General features: G+C 38.7%; 1 protein-coding gene across 1 annotated transcript in view; it reads left to right on the forward strand.

Moving 5' to 3' along the window:
• The window catches only part of LOC145689535 (uncharacterized), a 240577-nt gene that overhangs the window by 188614 nt on the left and 36006 nt on the right, over positions 1–15957 (forward strand). The window contains exon 4 of the mRNA XM_081763712.1: positions 7203–7427. Within this exon, the coding sequence (XP_081619838.1) occupies positions 7203–7427 (225 nt within the window). The remainder of the gene's footprint in view (positions 1–7202; positions 7428–15957) is intronic.

Consider the following 15957-nt stretch of genomic DNA (forward strand, 5'->3'; position numbering starts at 1 on the left):
GGAACCGGGATTCATGCCAGTCATACTTTAAAAGCAGAACAGGTGTCCACAGTTGAGTTGGCGCCAGAATTACTGCGCATGCTTAGTGTTTATTTCTATTGTTTCATTAGCCACACTCGATTGCAGTATTATTAGATAATCCGTATTATATTTTTGTCATTTATAATAATATAGCAGTTTTATATGAAGCTTCATAGTAAAAGTAATAATGCAATCACATGAACTATTTTGCGGAGGAGTACAAGCGTCGGTAGGACAACAGCAAATCAGGGAGATTTAGTTTCACGTGGCTTTGTTTATCGCAGTTTAGAGCTTACGCCGAATAATGTATAGGCTGTCGAATAAATCAATTTCGTTGTGCGCTCTGGTACAAATAACGTTACAGGAAGAAGCAGGTTCGTTCCAAAAACAGGGCTAAAAGTTAGTAATATTTGGCTTGTAATTTCAGATGGCATGATAGTATAGGGGTAACGTAATGGTCTTATGAATAATACAGCTATCTAACATAGGATCAAATTCTGTTCACGCCAAAGTTCTTTTTTTTACAAAGTGATTGTAAAGAATCGACTTATCATAATTGGCAAGCAATACGTAAGGATGTGGAAGCAAACACCTCTATCATGATAGAGACGATTTACGAATGCTGGTTGGGAAAGGGCAAGAGAATTACCAGGACATTCCAAAGAAATCATTAATCTGCTTGTATACACGTTTCCTGTTATCGTTCTCAGAAACACTACATCATTTGTTAAACAAAGTTACGCTAAAGCAATCGGTGGTGTAGTAGCAACGTGCTAGACTTCCAAATGGAAGATCTTCGTTCGATTCTCCATCAGGTAGTATGATTTTTTCGCATAAAATAACGGCTACAGAGATTTATCTTCTGACGGAGAACTTGTAAGGTAGCATTGGCGATAGTTCGAGTAAACAATGTGTGCGTTCTACATCATACACTGCAATGTTAAGTATGTTTCATATTTATATTCGTCCCCCTCTCTTTCTTGACGTTTCCGTATCCTGTCTTTGCATCTTTCACTTCCTCCCCTCTCTCCCTCTCTCACACGTTCACACTTCAAGCTCCGTAGTTAAAACGGAGCAAGAGTCCGATATACCTGGTCAGGAGAATCTAATTAACTGTTAACTTCGGCGTCGTGTTTTTCGTGCTCTTGGGCATCTCTAGTCCTGGTCATCTCTGACAGAAATACTGTTTAAACGCAAGGGAATAAGAAAAATCTCTTTTTTATCCTGTGGGTTACCGAGTCTCAATCGAATTACCGGGTCACTACGGATTTGAATCCTCGACCCAGCGGTGGTCTCTAACCTAACCAACATCATCCGACTGACACGATGATCCGCTTGAGCTCTTAGCGTGTTCATTCTATCTGTGCAAATCACGTCATATCCGGAAGAGATTAAATCAGTGCTGGATGTTCGGAACAGATAAATCTTCGGAAAATACTATAAAATGGTAACCTCTTTGGTCATTTAAAAACAAAATTTTATTTATTCTAGTTCGACACAAAATTTGTTCCCACCCTATAATTCATTTTTTTTTTTTTTCACGTTGAAATTTGAAACATGTTTCATCTATGAGAAGCATAAACTTTTCCTTTCCAACATTTGTAACTTTTCATTACGATACAGTTTGAACTTTTAATATAGGGTATTTCTGATAGAAATTTAACAGTAAAATAGAACTCTTCAATTTTCTCTTTTCTTTTCGTTTCGTTTTTTGCTTTTTTGTTCAGTTTGCATTAGTAGTCTGAAATCGAGTATATGACCAACGCTATCTACTGGGTATATTAGAATGTATTTTTGGAACAGTACGTCCAATGAACACTACCGAATTTGCAATCGAACCACGCGGAAACAAAGCGTGTGTGTTAAACTTTTGACATTATCCTAGATGTGTCTCGGAGATTTACAGTTCTACTTGATATTGAGTATGCTATCCATTATGAAAGTGATATAATGAATGTTTAAAGCATCCTCTATATATTCGAATAGCTCTGAAAAAAATATGTAAAAACAAACGTTATTTCTATATTACTGCTGGATTTCTGGAAACGGAACTTTATAATGTTTGGTTCTTTTCTTACTACGTTTGAATTCCACAGTTTTATCTGTTCTCCCTTTTCTTTTTCTTCTTCTCTTCTCTTCTCTCTTTCTCTGACTCATTTCTGAATCTCTGTGTAATAGATATCAATTGGTTTCAATTTTTTATTGTGTTTCAGTTTCTCTATATATCAACCTATGAATCTTGTTTCGTATCGGTTTTGTTATTTCATTTTATCGAAACTAATACATGTGTAGTTTGAAATAAAAATTGTGCTCATGTTGTTAGCTAATTTCAGTATAAGAGAGAAGAATGGAGGAGAGAGAGGGGGGACTCTTTACCTGACACGATTATGGGATAAGATGTATATTGGGTGGCGTTAGCTGTCGCAATTTTTTTGATGCGGAGTGTACATGCCCCATTAGAAATAAGGATGACGATATAAAAGACAGTTGTTACGAAGAAAACAGTGGCGTAGGGAAGCGGAGGCCCAGAGGGGCCGCCCCCCCAAAGAGGTCCTACAATGGACTTTGATGATTGTAATTTTTTAATATATTTTTTTTGTTCGTAATTTTTCTATACGTACCTATAACCCCTTGTCTCCCCTCCAAACATCCTGGCTACGCTACTGGAAGAAGTAGAATGGGTAATTGATGAACTCCCGCGATACCATATGAAAATTCTATTTAGAGATTTTAATGTAAAGGTAGAGAGAGAGGATCTTTTCAAACAGGTTATCAGGAATGGAAGTCTGCATAAGGGAAGTAATGACAACGGCGTTAGACTCGTGAACTTTGCAGCATCCAAAAACCTTTATCGTGAAGACTACAAAATCCCACATCGCGAAGTTCATAAATATATTTGGACCTCACCAAATGAAAAGAACACGTAATCATTGATCATGTTTTAATAGAAGAAGACAGTCTAGCATAATTGATGTTCGGTCGTTCAGAAGAACTGATTATGACACTGATTACTACCTGATAGCTGTAATAACAGAGATATATTGTCTTTAAATAAAGGAAATATTCAACATTGGGAATAGAGAGGTTTAATATAAAGAAATTAGAGGAGAGCCAAATGAGAGGGGAATACCAGATTGAAGTGACAAATAGATTTTCAGTTTTAGAAAGTCTGGAACACACTAGTGTTCAAGATGCTTGGGTTGAAATTAGCATTAAAATTTCAGCAAAAGAAAAATTGGGGCACGCGGAAATACATAGGAACAAATCATGGTTCGACCAGGAATGCAGTAAACTAGCAGAGAAGAGAAAACTGGCAAAACTTCGATAGCTACAAAATCTGAACGATATAACTACACACCATTCGTTGACATCAGGCGGAAACTTCCAAGAACTTGAAGATAGGGTCTAATAGTAAGAACAAAAGCATCCGGGGTATGTATAAGAACATCAACGAATTTAAGAAAGATTATGAACCCCACGATTATATATTAAAGAAACCGATGGAACAATTCTTACTGATACAGATGCTATCTTGAATAGATGGAAAGATTTACTTAACACGAAGCCAAAAACTAATGTTCGCGGAGAAAGTTAAATACATACAGCAGAATCGTATATTCCAGAGCCGAGCCGAACAGAAGTAGAAATCACTATAAAAATAAATAAATAAACACAAATCTCCGGAGGTAGACGAAATTTCGGCTGAGTTAATTTCAGCTGGAGGGCAAAACTTGTGGAACAAGGTACACAAACTCATTCTCCTTATCTGGAACAAGGAGGAATTGCCATAAGAATGGAAAAAAATCAATCACTGTTCCAATTCACAAGGAAGACGACAAAGCTGATTGTAATAATTATCGAAGTTTTTCTTTTGTCAACATCCTATAAACTCCTCTCAAACATTCTATTAGCAAGATTGACTCCATTTGCAGTGGAAATTATTGGAGATGATCAGTGCAGATTTAGGCGATATCGATCAACTATCGACCAGATATTTACCATTCGACAAATACTCAAAAAGAAATGGGAATACAATACCCAGGTAGATCAATAATATTTATTGATTTTAGAAAGGCGTACGACTCGGTTGGGAGGGAAACATTGTACAACATTCTCACAGAACTTGGAATACCGATAAAGTTAGTTACATTAAAATGTGTTTAAATGATTCCTAAAATAAAGTTGGAGTAGGGAAATTCTTGTCCCAGAGCTTTCACGTCGAGAATGGCGTGAGACAAGGAGATTGCTCGCCATTTTTATTCAACTGTGTTCTGGAGTATAGTTGAATAGTACAGCTAGACCAATAAAAATCAGACAGCAACCAGGGCCTAGAGTTGAATGGTATTCACCAGATTATGCTAATGATGTAAGTCTGATAGAGTATGATAGGAGAACAATGAAAAGAAATGTAGAGGTCTTATTAAATGCTTGTAGAGACATGGGTTTGGAAGTAAATGCAGAGAAAACTAAATACATGGAAGTTCGTAGAGATCGTAATACGGCAAATTATGGATGCATCAAAATATCAAATAATACTTTCGACAAAGTAGATTTTTTCAAATGTGTAGGATCGATGTTATCAGACCAAAACCATATTTACAAAGAAATTAAATGTCGACTGAAAGTAGGAAATTTGTGTTATTATTCAGTTCAAAATATTTTATTGTGGAATTTGAAACTTAAAATATATAAAACGATAATCGTGCCTGCTGTACTGTGCGGCTGAGGAACAATAGTTGCTTACTCTGAGGGAAGAGCGCAGACTGAAAGTATTTGAGAAGAAGATCCTGAGACAAATATTCGGACCTAAGAGGAACGGGAATTGGGGAAACTTCATAATGAGGAGCTGCATAATTTATGCCGTGTACCTAACATTGTTAGGGTCATCAAGGCTAGACAAAATGGAATAAAGTAGGAACACTTTCAGAGTTTTCCTGCAACCTGGACGCAAACTGGAAATCCAATTGAAAAAGACTATTAGGAAGACCTAGGCTCAGATGGGAGGACAATATTAAGATAGATCACGCAGAAATAGGAATACAAAGGAGAAACTGAATCTAGTTGGATAAGGACAGAAGTCAATGGAGAGCTTTTATGAACGTGACATTGAATCTCTGGGTTTAATAGACCATAGAAAGATACATTTTTGATAACAAAAACCTAAACTGCCTTCCAGAGACTGTCTGAAATAATAACTCAAGGTCCTTACGAATTTCCTTTAGATCTGGATCAGTTTCCTTGCATTTTTGCCAGTCAGAAGTGGAAATTATTTGTATATGCAGTATGTATATAAAACGTTGTTGTAGAAAAACAAATACACTAGCTACAATACAAGACATTACGGTAATTTTAAGTCGCAAATTTAATATTATTATTTATATTTTTAATCTAGAACAGTTTGAAAAGCAATTGAAGTAGTGGAAATATCATACCTACAAATAGACTAGAAGCAGTGATTAATCATCTGCTTCACGCGATTGGCTAATTATTTCACTGTCAGTTCGAGTGTCCCAAATACATACCTTTGTCCGGTTACCTTCCTTGAAGCCAAAACTGAGGAGTAAATTATGAAAAACCCATCGAAATTAGCAAGGTAAAAGCAAGACTGTTTAAACACATTGGGCCTTATGCAGAGTCGTTTTGTAACGTGATTAGTACCATACTAAAGAGTTCGACTAACATATGTTTCCTGTAGTAGTCAGACCTTTAGAATGACGCTAATAATGAGTCAAAACGACTCTGCATAAGGCGGATTATGTTGTTTTCTAGTATAACGTGTGATTCATCCCACCCATCTTTTGCAAGGAAACTGACCTTTGTTTCTAAAAGAATTGGAGATTTCAAGGAGCAAAGTAAAATTACATTTAGTTGTAATGTCAGTGTTGCAATGTATCAGAAAATAAACCAAATGAATAAAGTTGCTGCACATAAGACGAGTTACTTAAAAAAAAAAAAAAAAAAAAAAAAAAAAAAAAGCTGTACTCTCAAATCGATATTTTGTGAGGAAAACAGATACATACAGTACTTCTGTAATTTATTTTCTGTAAAGTTCTTCAGAAAGTAACTCAGTAACTAGTATTTAAAAAAAAATGAGAAGAATCTTTAAAATTATGAATCATTATAAAACATACTATGATTTGTTTGTTACTTCTATCTCTGGTGGGGGGCGTATGATGGCTCAGTGGTAGAGCACTTACCTCTGGTGTTATGGGGTCCTGGATCACATAATACAATAAGGATTTTAGGATTTAGATTTCTGAGCTTTTGGCATCTATGGCCATTGAGCCCGTCACTCAGCGGCGAGTACACTATCCGGGGAAAGGGGAAAAAGAAAGAATGGGCGAAGGAAGGAAGCGGCCTGGGATCTATAAGTTAGGTACAACTCCCGACATTTGCCTGGTGTGAATGAGGAAAACCTCATTCAGAGTGGCTGGCCTGAATTAGCGTTTTACAATTTTTTCGACTGATTGCCCCCACCGTTAATCTAACCCGGAAAATTAATACATTAAGGAGTGTAAAGGCCATTCAACGTCTCCGAAACGAAAGAGGCGAATCCGGTCCAATTTCTACCTCCATCCTCTCTCATAGAACTGAGTGATGCACTGTACGCAGAATGGTATAAAATTCTACTTGCTACCATTCATGACTCCTATGACTCCATTCTACGTCAGAACGTGGTGAGAGTGAAAGGTTCTCCAACACCATATTAAGAGGAAAAGTTGTATTTTTTCAGGTGTTTTCCATTAAATTGGTAAATATATGTGCACTCGGAATGATTTGTAGTCTCTTGTGACTCAGTGCCCGGAGACATTTCATAGATGCAGGTTGTTGTGAATTATTAATTGCATAACACGCTTCTACCGTTCTGACAATTGCACGTCAGTTCTTCAAGATCGTAGCTACATCATAATTTTGCTGGCAACCTCATGCTTTAGGCGGCAAAGATGTTGCTCGTTAACAGACTATCCCTTTTAAATTAAATTCTGTATCTAGATGGTCGCGTACGACGACGGCGCGTTATAGCTGAATATGACCTGCACTTCAGTGTGCATGTACTTTGTTGATATATACGTTTCCATATGTAACATAAAGCTGATGCATATGAGAAATTATTATCTGAACTAACTAAATATTATTAATATCTGTAGCTAGATTATTATTAACTATGTTCGTTATTACAGGTGTGGATTCTTCGTCCGTCTTAGTTCTGAGCTACGCCAAATATTGTCGCTATCGAGGGATTCTTAAACGTTTGGAAGGAGTAAAGAACACTTGGTTGAAGAATGCATTTGTCGTGGCATTGGGAGGTTTCACAGTCCCATATCCAAATACTCGGATTCTCTTTTGTAAAGATACTTTTGATTACCCGGATCTCGAAGGCCATGAACTTCTCTGCAATCATCTTGGTAAGTGTTGTAATTTGTATGTTTACATATGTAATTTTGTACCACCAATGAATTCTCGAGAAAGCACTTGCACCTATTTTCATTTAAAAAACCGAAATTTCAATCCAAGATGGCGCCCAGGGTGGATAACACGTGTCGGAGAAGCAGTACTTGATCTAGTTTGTTTGCATATGCCCACATTCATGTCCAGTTACATTTAAAGAAACTAAAAGCAATTTTGTCTCCGAGCGTTATAGTAGTGTACGATTGAATTCCGGATATATATGAAGGCCCATAAATATGACCTGCAGGGTAATATAAATTACTGGTAAATTACCAGTATATAAATTACTGGTTTGGGTCTCTAAAATTAGTACAATGGGCCGCGAAGAACTTTGCATTTGAATCAATTTCACACGAATCCCGAGGGGACATTTCGCGAGTGTACCTTGTCAGATCTAATTGACTCTGTTTAGGTATACCTCAAATAATATGAAATGAATATTTAAAAAATGTTAATTAATTACTTTAATACCATAGAAAACTAAATTTTAAAAAAATGCAGAACTATGTACCTACCTACGTTCGACGTTCTTTTTTCATTGTTTCATGTAAACTTTGCAAGTACAATTTAGGTATAACTCTAAAAAACATTGGTGGCGTAAATAAACATAAAAATTCCTATTTTTATTTATTTTTTCCACTTGTTTTAATTATTGTATTTTATGTGTGTTTCTTTATCCGATTCAAGCGTTTCTGATAACGGAAATTAACGCCCCACGTTTATTTATTTATTTTTATAACGTCCCAAGTTTTACACAGAGGCTAAAAGAAACTGTGATGATAAGAAGGATAATACAGGTAGAATGACGAAAGTGGGAGGAAACACGTTATTTGTCCTACACAAAGTCAATTTGCCGGGAGCAAGGATCGAACCAAGGACCCCACTCCACAATTTCATAATAATTAGATACTGCTGATGCTAGTTATTGTTGCTATTGCAAGTTCCTGATTAACTAAATGATTAGCGCGCGTCTTCAGTACGCGTAGTCTTGAATTCAATTCCCGATGCGAATTCAGGGGTTGACCCATCGTCGTGTGGGAATTTGAGAGCTGCCTCGAGAAGCAGCAGTCAAGTAAATCAGAAATAAATTATTGTGCTCCACGGAGGGTCAGATCGCGACTAGGGATGCGCACGAGACAATATTTGTGGCTGTCTCGTCTCGAAAATGTGCTGTAAAAGTGATGTCGACTCGAAAAATGTATATTTCTCTATTATTGGAAGAGCCGTGTCTCGATTCGAATTTTGTCAGGAAAATCCTGTCTCGACTCGTCTCGTGCGCATCCCTAATCGCGAGCAAAGGTAAAGCAGGGAGCACCAATTATTTTCATCGCCAAATGCCGGATACGCATACTAACAGAAGTGCTCGTTCTTCGCACGGGGAGAATAATTTTTAATAAAATAAGTAACGGGAAATACTGTAGAATTGCCTCCTGTTTACACTTTAGAAGCGGAATTTTCGAAAATGTTGAAACACATTTTCCTTTATTTTTAGTTACCGAATGTTACGCTCCCAACATAAGCTAATCCTTGAATAGATACTTTCTGAAGAAGAAAACGGAAATTTGAATATTATAAAAATCACCTCTTTCCTCCTTTTAGGAGCGGGATTTTCGAAAACGATCAAACTTCTTTTTAAAATGACTTTATATGTCGAGTTTGAGTCCCCGAAGTTTAGGGATTCGTGAGGGTCTTTATTTTTGGCAAAAGTGTCTATTTCGTATCTCTTGCTTTCGGGGCAAAATTGTGATTTTTAGCAGTTAGTAGTACGGTATGTGGATGGTGAATCACATTTACTCAGTGGATTCATTCAAGTCATTTTAACGATCAATTATGTGATTAATATAGTAAGTTGACTTAATATTATTAGTTATGGTTGTATTATTACTATCTCCTTGTATATTAGTATTATTATGCGAAAATACAAAAAAAACATAAGGGCTCTCATTTCGTGGCAGGTATTTTGGAAATGTCCCCACATATCGACACGTCTTGTTTCCTACCAAAGTTATTTCGTTTACCAAGATGTTTCGAATGAGGTGTCACTCTACTCACCAAAATTAAGTTAGGAAATTAAGTTAGTGAATTTTCGCATTTCCAAAATTAAGTTAGGAAAGCCTCCCGAAACAAAATCATAAATACTCCACTGATTCTATGAAATCAAAAACAACTAAAATTACACACAAAGAACTATACATATGTTTAATTATCAAACTTATTCTATATTCTATTATGGACCTGGCCCCATGTAGGAAAAGAAACAGCTATTCTGAATAACTCCTGAGAGTACATATCACTAACAGAAATAAATAATTCTACGCAGAAACTTCTTACTCTGTGTTAAGAAAATCATTTTATAACATAGCATTGAAAGATGCCTTCAGCGCTAAAACTAAACTCCCAGAGGCGAGCCTTCGCACCTTCCCAACAATGTGTGCGACCAGCGGCGCGACGTTTGCATTATTTTTTTATTTCCATAAATGGATAGAGAAAGGGTTAGTACGTGTCCCGAAAAGTCTATAACGTAAAATTTTCATAACATTTGTTTAATTGTTCCATGGATTTTAACACAAATTATACTGACAGTGAAATGCATATATGAAGTATTTTTGTGTTATATTTGGTCATTGCCGGCGGGGCGACGGCCCCGGGCGCCGAAGTAAGGGGGCGCAAAATTCGAGAGAGAAAAAGAAAAGAAGGAAACAAAAAAGATAGGAAAAATGTTACGTACTCATGTTAGGAAAATGCATGTGCATATATATAAAATGGAAAGAAAAAAAGTAATAAAGTGCTCAAAATCAAGGAAAAACAGCGTTTAATTTTGAAAATTTCTTACGCTTCGCGTCAGCCGTGGCGACGCTTCGCGGCTGGTCTGTCGACCTCACTCATATGTACAGGGGCGCCGTCGTATACTCTCGCCCCGGGTGCTGATTTTCCACGGCACGGCATTGCATTTGTCTTCTTTTCGAGTCGTTATTCTGAGATCACATTTAGGAACTCGTGGTCGGTACTCTTTCTATATTTTTTCCGAAGTAAATGAGTGTATTTCATATTGTAGAGCCGATAATGAGACATTTATTTATCGGATATATATATGTGTGTGAACATTTTGCTTGAAGACCGACTTCGCTTTATGTGGTAACAGTGGTGGCGTCACACGGGGGGCGAGGAGGGGCGACCGCCATCCCAATATTGTTTCGCCCCGTCTTCGGCCCCCATTTTTCTATGCACAACCGGTTAATAATAATAATAATAATATTCAAACCAAAACAAGAGTGGTTGCCTCGCCTTCACAAAATTTTTCTTGCCTCCCCTCTTGTTCCCCTACTATTACGAGCCTAGCTCCGCTACTGTGAGGTAACAATTCGAGGTGGGTACACCATGCCAGTAGAGCAGGGGTATATGGCCAGTTTATTTCCCCTGTTTTTTAAGAACACATGAAAAAATGTAAATTAAGGAAGTGAAGTGAAGGAAAAGGTTCAGTATTAGGATTAGGAATACAATGTGTACAAGAACTGGGTAATAATAACTGTATTATACCCAGATATTTAGTGGTACCTGTCAGATAATATTTCTCTGCTATAAGGTTTTGTAGGCATCGTTTCAGCGAATTAATGAGGTTATCGAAGTTGACTCCGGTGGAAGTAAAAGCTTCAGAACTGAGTCGCGTGATGTCGCTACTGTTGCTGGTAAATATGAATGGTCTAGAGTTAGTTTCCGTTTTATATCAAATAAAGGTACTTTATTTATGTATCAACATTAATAGATAGTTATGTATAGACGGTTCTAACAAGTAACACTTCACATCGTTGCTGCCGGTCTGACGCTAAACTATACATTTTCGGAAAGCACTAGTCCTAAATAGGATAACTACACAGTGCGACGGTCAGACGTTGCCGCGTTCAGGACTTATGGAGCGTCAAACATTAACATGGGGTTTATGAGAGTTACAGGAAACGAAGAAGAACACAAGGTTTGTGACGTTTGAATCGACGTTGTCTGATTGAGCACTTGTTTGCGTAAGTTAAAGGGTACAATCAATGTGCAAATCGTCGAACAGAGCATGAGAGATGCAAAGAGTGCGCTCACAGTGTGCACACTTGACGAACGGTAGTTCGCCGCACGTGAAGCACACGTCACCTTCGTCGAGGGAGTCAAAGCAGTACTCGTGCGGAGAGATCCACATTCCCGGCTCCTCGTCCAGATAGCCAGCCTTGTGGAAAGCGTACCGGATCAGGTTCTTGAATCGGGGTGCGCTGAACTGGTAGAGTGAAAACGACTGTAGTGCCAGGAATCGATCGCGATGCCAGATATCCATGACACTGTCCATGGCCAGTGTGTCGGTCACAAAGCGTACAAAGGACTTGTACTGACGGAAGAAATGCACATCTAAAGGCTGAATCTTTCCAGTGCAACCACCAGGAATCAGTCTCTTGTGCAACGCAACGTCGGCAGGCTTCAGTGCGTTCGATAGATTGTCGTCCTTGTTCAGAGTCCACGAGTCCAATAGCAAAACGATCTTCTTCCGATCATCAGGCATGCTTGGCCAGAACACTTGCTCGTAGAAGTCCTTAAGGTCGTCCCTGTTCATGTTGGACGTTTTGCCAGCAAATGATTTGATGTTCGGTGGATCTGCAGGCTTGTTTCCCGGAAACTTTCCACTTGGTTCCGACACCAGTACATACATCGGCCGCAGAATCTCTCCGGCCATGGTGATCACGGGCATGATCATGTAGCTGTGGGTTGTTGCGCTCATGGATCCCACAACTGCTCGCACGACTGTTGTTCCTTTGGTACGGAGAGTGCGAGTACTCTGCAACAACTTCTTGAAGCTACTCTGATCTGCATTGGCAACCTGCGTTGGTGGGATGCTTTCGCTTGCAATGAGCTCGCGAGTCGCTAATACGAAAGCATCAGCCTGCTGCTGCAAGTCCAACTCTTTCAGTTGCCAGGTCCTGCCGACCCTGTGGGTGATTGCACGGTCCACGATGTTGTTGCGCTTCTTGAATCTGTACACCCACGACGGTGATGCCTTGAACTTGAGACTCTTGTTAGGGTCCAGTTCATTAGCTGTTTGCCTAGCCCAAATTCGCAACGTTCGATCGTGAATGATAGCAGTGTGCTGTTTCTCCGCGAACATGCCCCGAACTGCCTCATTGATCTCTGCCATCAGCGTCTTCTTGTCATCTTTGCCTTGTGTTGCCCCAAAGTGACGTAGCACGCCAATGTTCCGAATATACCTGAACTGATTCTGCAGAGTCGAGTGGGTAGCACGACCGGTCTTTGTGTTCCAAGGCCTACCTGTTTTTGGATTTACCGTCCAGTAGGCATAGGCTTTTGCCTTGTACTCGCGCCACTGCTCTGGTGTCATTTTGGAGTCTTCTGGAGGCTGATCCTGGAACTTCGGCTTCTTCACAGGAGAGGGCAGGTATTCTGACGCTGATGAGCCAGATGCGGAAGACGTATGAGACTGCTGCGATGACGAAGGCATCTCTGCATCCTCCTGCTCTTGGTCTTCCTCGTCTCCAAAATCCATGTCTCCGTCCCCCTGGTCACCATCACTGTCACCGAAGCCGAGCGTACGAATCTCTTCAACGACTTCCATCCCGCTGGTCAAAAGAGACTTGATGTGTGCCACCATCCTTTGCTCTTCCAAATTTGGATTGCGCTCATTTGTCCCGATCTCGGCCACCAGAGCCCAAACGACCACTTTCGGATCCATCTTACAACGCATACCTAAAAAACACAAAAACAACACAAATGTTAGCACAGAGTACAAATGCAAGACGAATTAGCATGAAATAATACGACTGCTACAACACAAATGTTAGCACAGAGTTCAAATGCAAGACGAATTAGCATGAAATAATACGACTGCTATGGTTACTCTCATAAACCCCATGTTAATGTTTGACGCTCCATAAGTCCTGAACGCGGCAACGTCTGACCGTCGCACTGTGTAGTTATCCTATTTAGGACTAGTGCTTTCCGAAAATGTATAGTTTAGCGTCAGACCGGCAGCAACGATGTGAAGTGTTACTTGTAAGAACACGCGTGACCTCAACTGCCCTACCGACGCATCGTGGAACACCTGAACAGAAAGATCGTTAGGTTTGTTCTAATTGACAGAATGTGTTCACACTCGCCATTAGTATATGAGAGGACAATAAACTATATATCCCTCTCGCCCCTGCCTTCGTATAGAAGGGTATGCGAGACTAGTGCGTCGTAGATTGGTGACCTCTATCCCCGTTCTCCGACCTAACCTTGACATCACATGACACCATTTTCCAGCAAGATAACGCGCATCTCCCGTACTGTCAGAGCAACTCTTCCTTCTATCCAAAATGGTAGAATGACGTCTATAAATTCTAAGACAATGCCTTGAATCGTTCGATCAGATGAAAATACGAAATAATACCGAGCCCGCATTTAATTATTTTGAAGGCTAACAACAGGGAACAAAATTCTATCAACCAGGACATCTCCGGAGGTAGTACTTGAAAAAATAAATCTTAAATAATAGGTAGGCAGTAATTATTAATACGTAACTGTGGTAAACAAAACAATGATAATGTTAGCGGTTAGGAGTAAACAAAAAAGTGGGATCGCGCACGCAGTGTTTGTCGTTGGGAAAGGGAAGAAGAAGAAACATCTATTAAATAAATTATAATTGCAGATGTGGCTCTTCAGGGAGAAGGGAAGGCAGAATTGTTATACGAGTTTAGAGAAGGCATTCAAAAAGTAGCATCCATCAACCTTGATAGAGACAAAGTCTCTTCTCCCTTGTGGTCATAAAGATGCAACTCGTAACATGCTTGAAAAAAGGCGTGCATTATCTTGTGCAGTTAGTACGTAGATAAAAATGTTCACTAGGCAATCCTGCCCGCAAACATCTTTCATCCGTGCAGACAACTGGAACATGTGAAGAGAGCATTCGTCCAAATGTTTTGTTGTACGGGGAAAAGCACGAAAGATGTGATCATATGAGGCGCCTATAGCAAAATCCGCCACATCCATTCAGCTTAGTTTCGAGAAATCTCTTAAAACGTGCAGTGACTCTCCATATATATGTGTACAAAGTCACTGTTTGAACTAGTTTGTTAGTATGACATATTAAGCATTTAAACAAAATATTATTTCTATGGATTTTCTTTAGATCAAACGTATAACTAACGATATATAACTGCTTTGGTTTTTAAAAAAATATTGGGCGGGTTTTGATACTAGGCGCCTCATATCATCTATACTTCGGCTTCATCTAGGGTTGTATTTGTATACGGTAGTGCCAGCGCGACGTCGATATATAGTAGATAAATCCAACGTACAGGGAGAAACTTAGCGCTAGACATATTTTTTGAAAGTATCAAAATTTTATTTCTGTCTATAGTAACTGTTGGATACGAGATTAATTTTACGTATTTTAGATTCCCAGATTATGCTAAATACGAGTAATAAATAGAACACAGATGCCTATCCGCGTCTGTCGACGTATCAGAGCAAAAACGGTGAAAGCGAGAAACGTTTTTGATATGGATTTATTGTCCCAAGAAAGGTTCCATGCCCGTCTTTATTGTATTTCTCTGTCCCAACCGGAAGTTGTAGAAATATGCAATTTCCGGTTTCATTGTTAATCACAATCGGGCAAAACTGGTAAAAGATAGCGAGAAATAATTCTGTTCATGGCTCCAAAGGTTTAAGAATAAACCGATTTTGTGCCCTTACCACCAATAAAATCGGACGTGGTTGCGTCTACTGCAACTTCCGGTTTCAGTATTGACCCGAATGGAGTAAAAGCTGTAATACATAGCGAGAAACTGTATTTAGATATGAATTTATGGTCCTAAGAGTGCCATCAAGTCCCTTGAGTTTCAACTACTACTACTATCCAGGTATATCAACTTCACATTACATATTGTACCTAACCCTAATTAAGATATATGAACATCCCAAGGATATGTTCTATCTTCCTCCTTATTGCATATTGAAACAGGAAGTAATATGTGTGCCTTCCGGTTAGAATATTGGGACCCTATAGTTCATGAATCTACCATAGTTTGACACTGTGAATTTTTTCTCTTTCGTGCGATGATACAGTCGCCCTTCAGAACAACAAATTAATAGAACCTAATATATTTAAGCCTAATAGTCATCAAATTGCTTGTGTTTTCTACATACCACTAAATTTTATTTCAAAGCGTGAGTCCGTCAGTTTTTTGTTTGTTTGTTATACATTAGTCGGTCGCCGAACGTGCTTAGTTTATTTACGCCGGCTTTTCAGTACTAATGAATGTATGTCAGGTGTGTGTGTGTAAAGCTGTTGAGCGTTTATATAAAATATATATTTTCGCTTCATTTATAATATATTTTCGCTTCATATGTATTGTACTGTATATGGTTGGCAGATACTATGGATTGCGGACTTGTGTAAACTAAATTAATAATGTATGATTGAAGTAATAGATAATTCATGTTAATATCAAGCTCTAG

Source organism: Thermobia domestica, chromosome 1 (genome assembly GCF_964235325.1).
Source record: "Thermobia domestica chromosome 1, izTheDome1.hap1.1, whole genome shotgun sequence".
NCBI classification, from domain to species: domain Eukaryota; kingdom Metazoa; phylum Arthropoda; class Insecta; order Zygentoma; family Lepismatidae; genus Thermobia; species Thermobia domestica.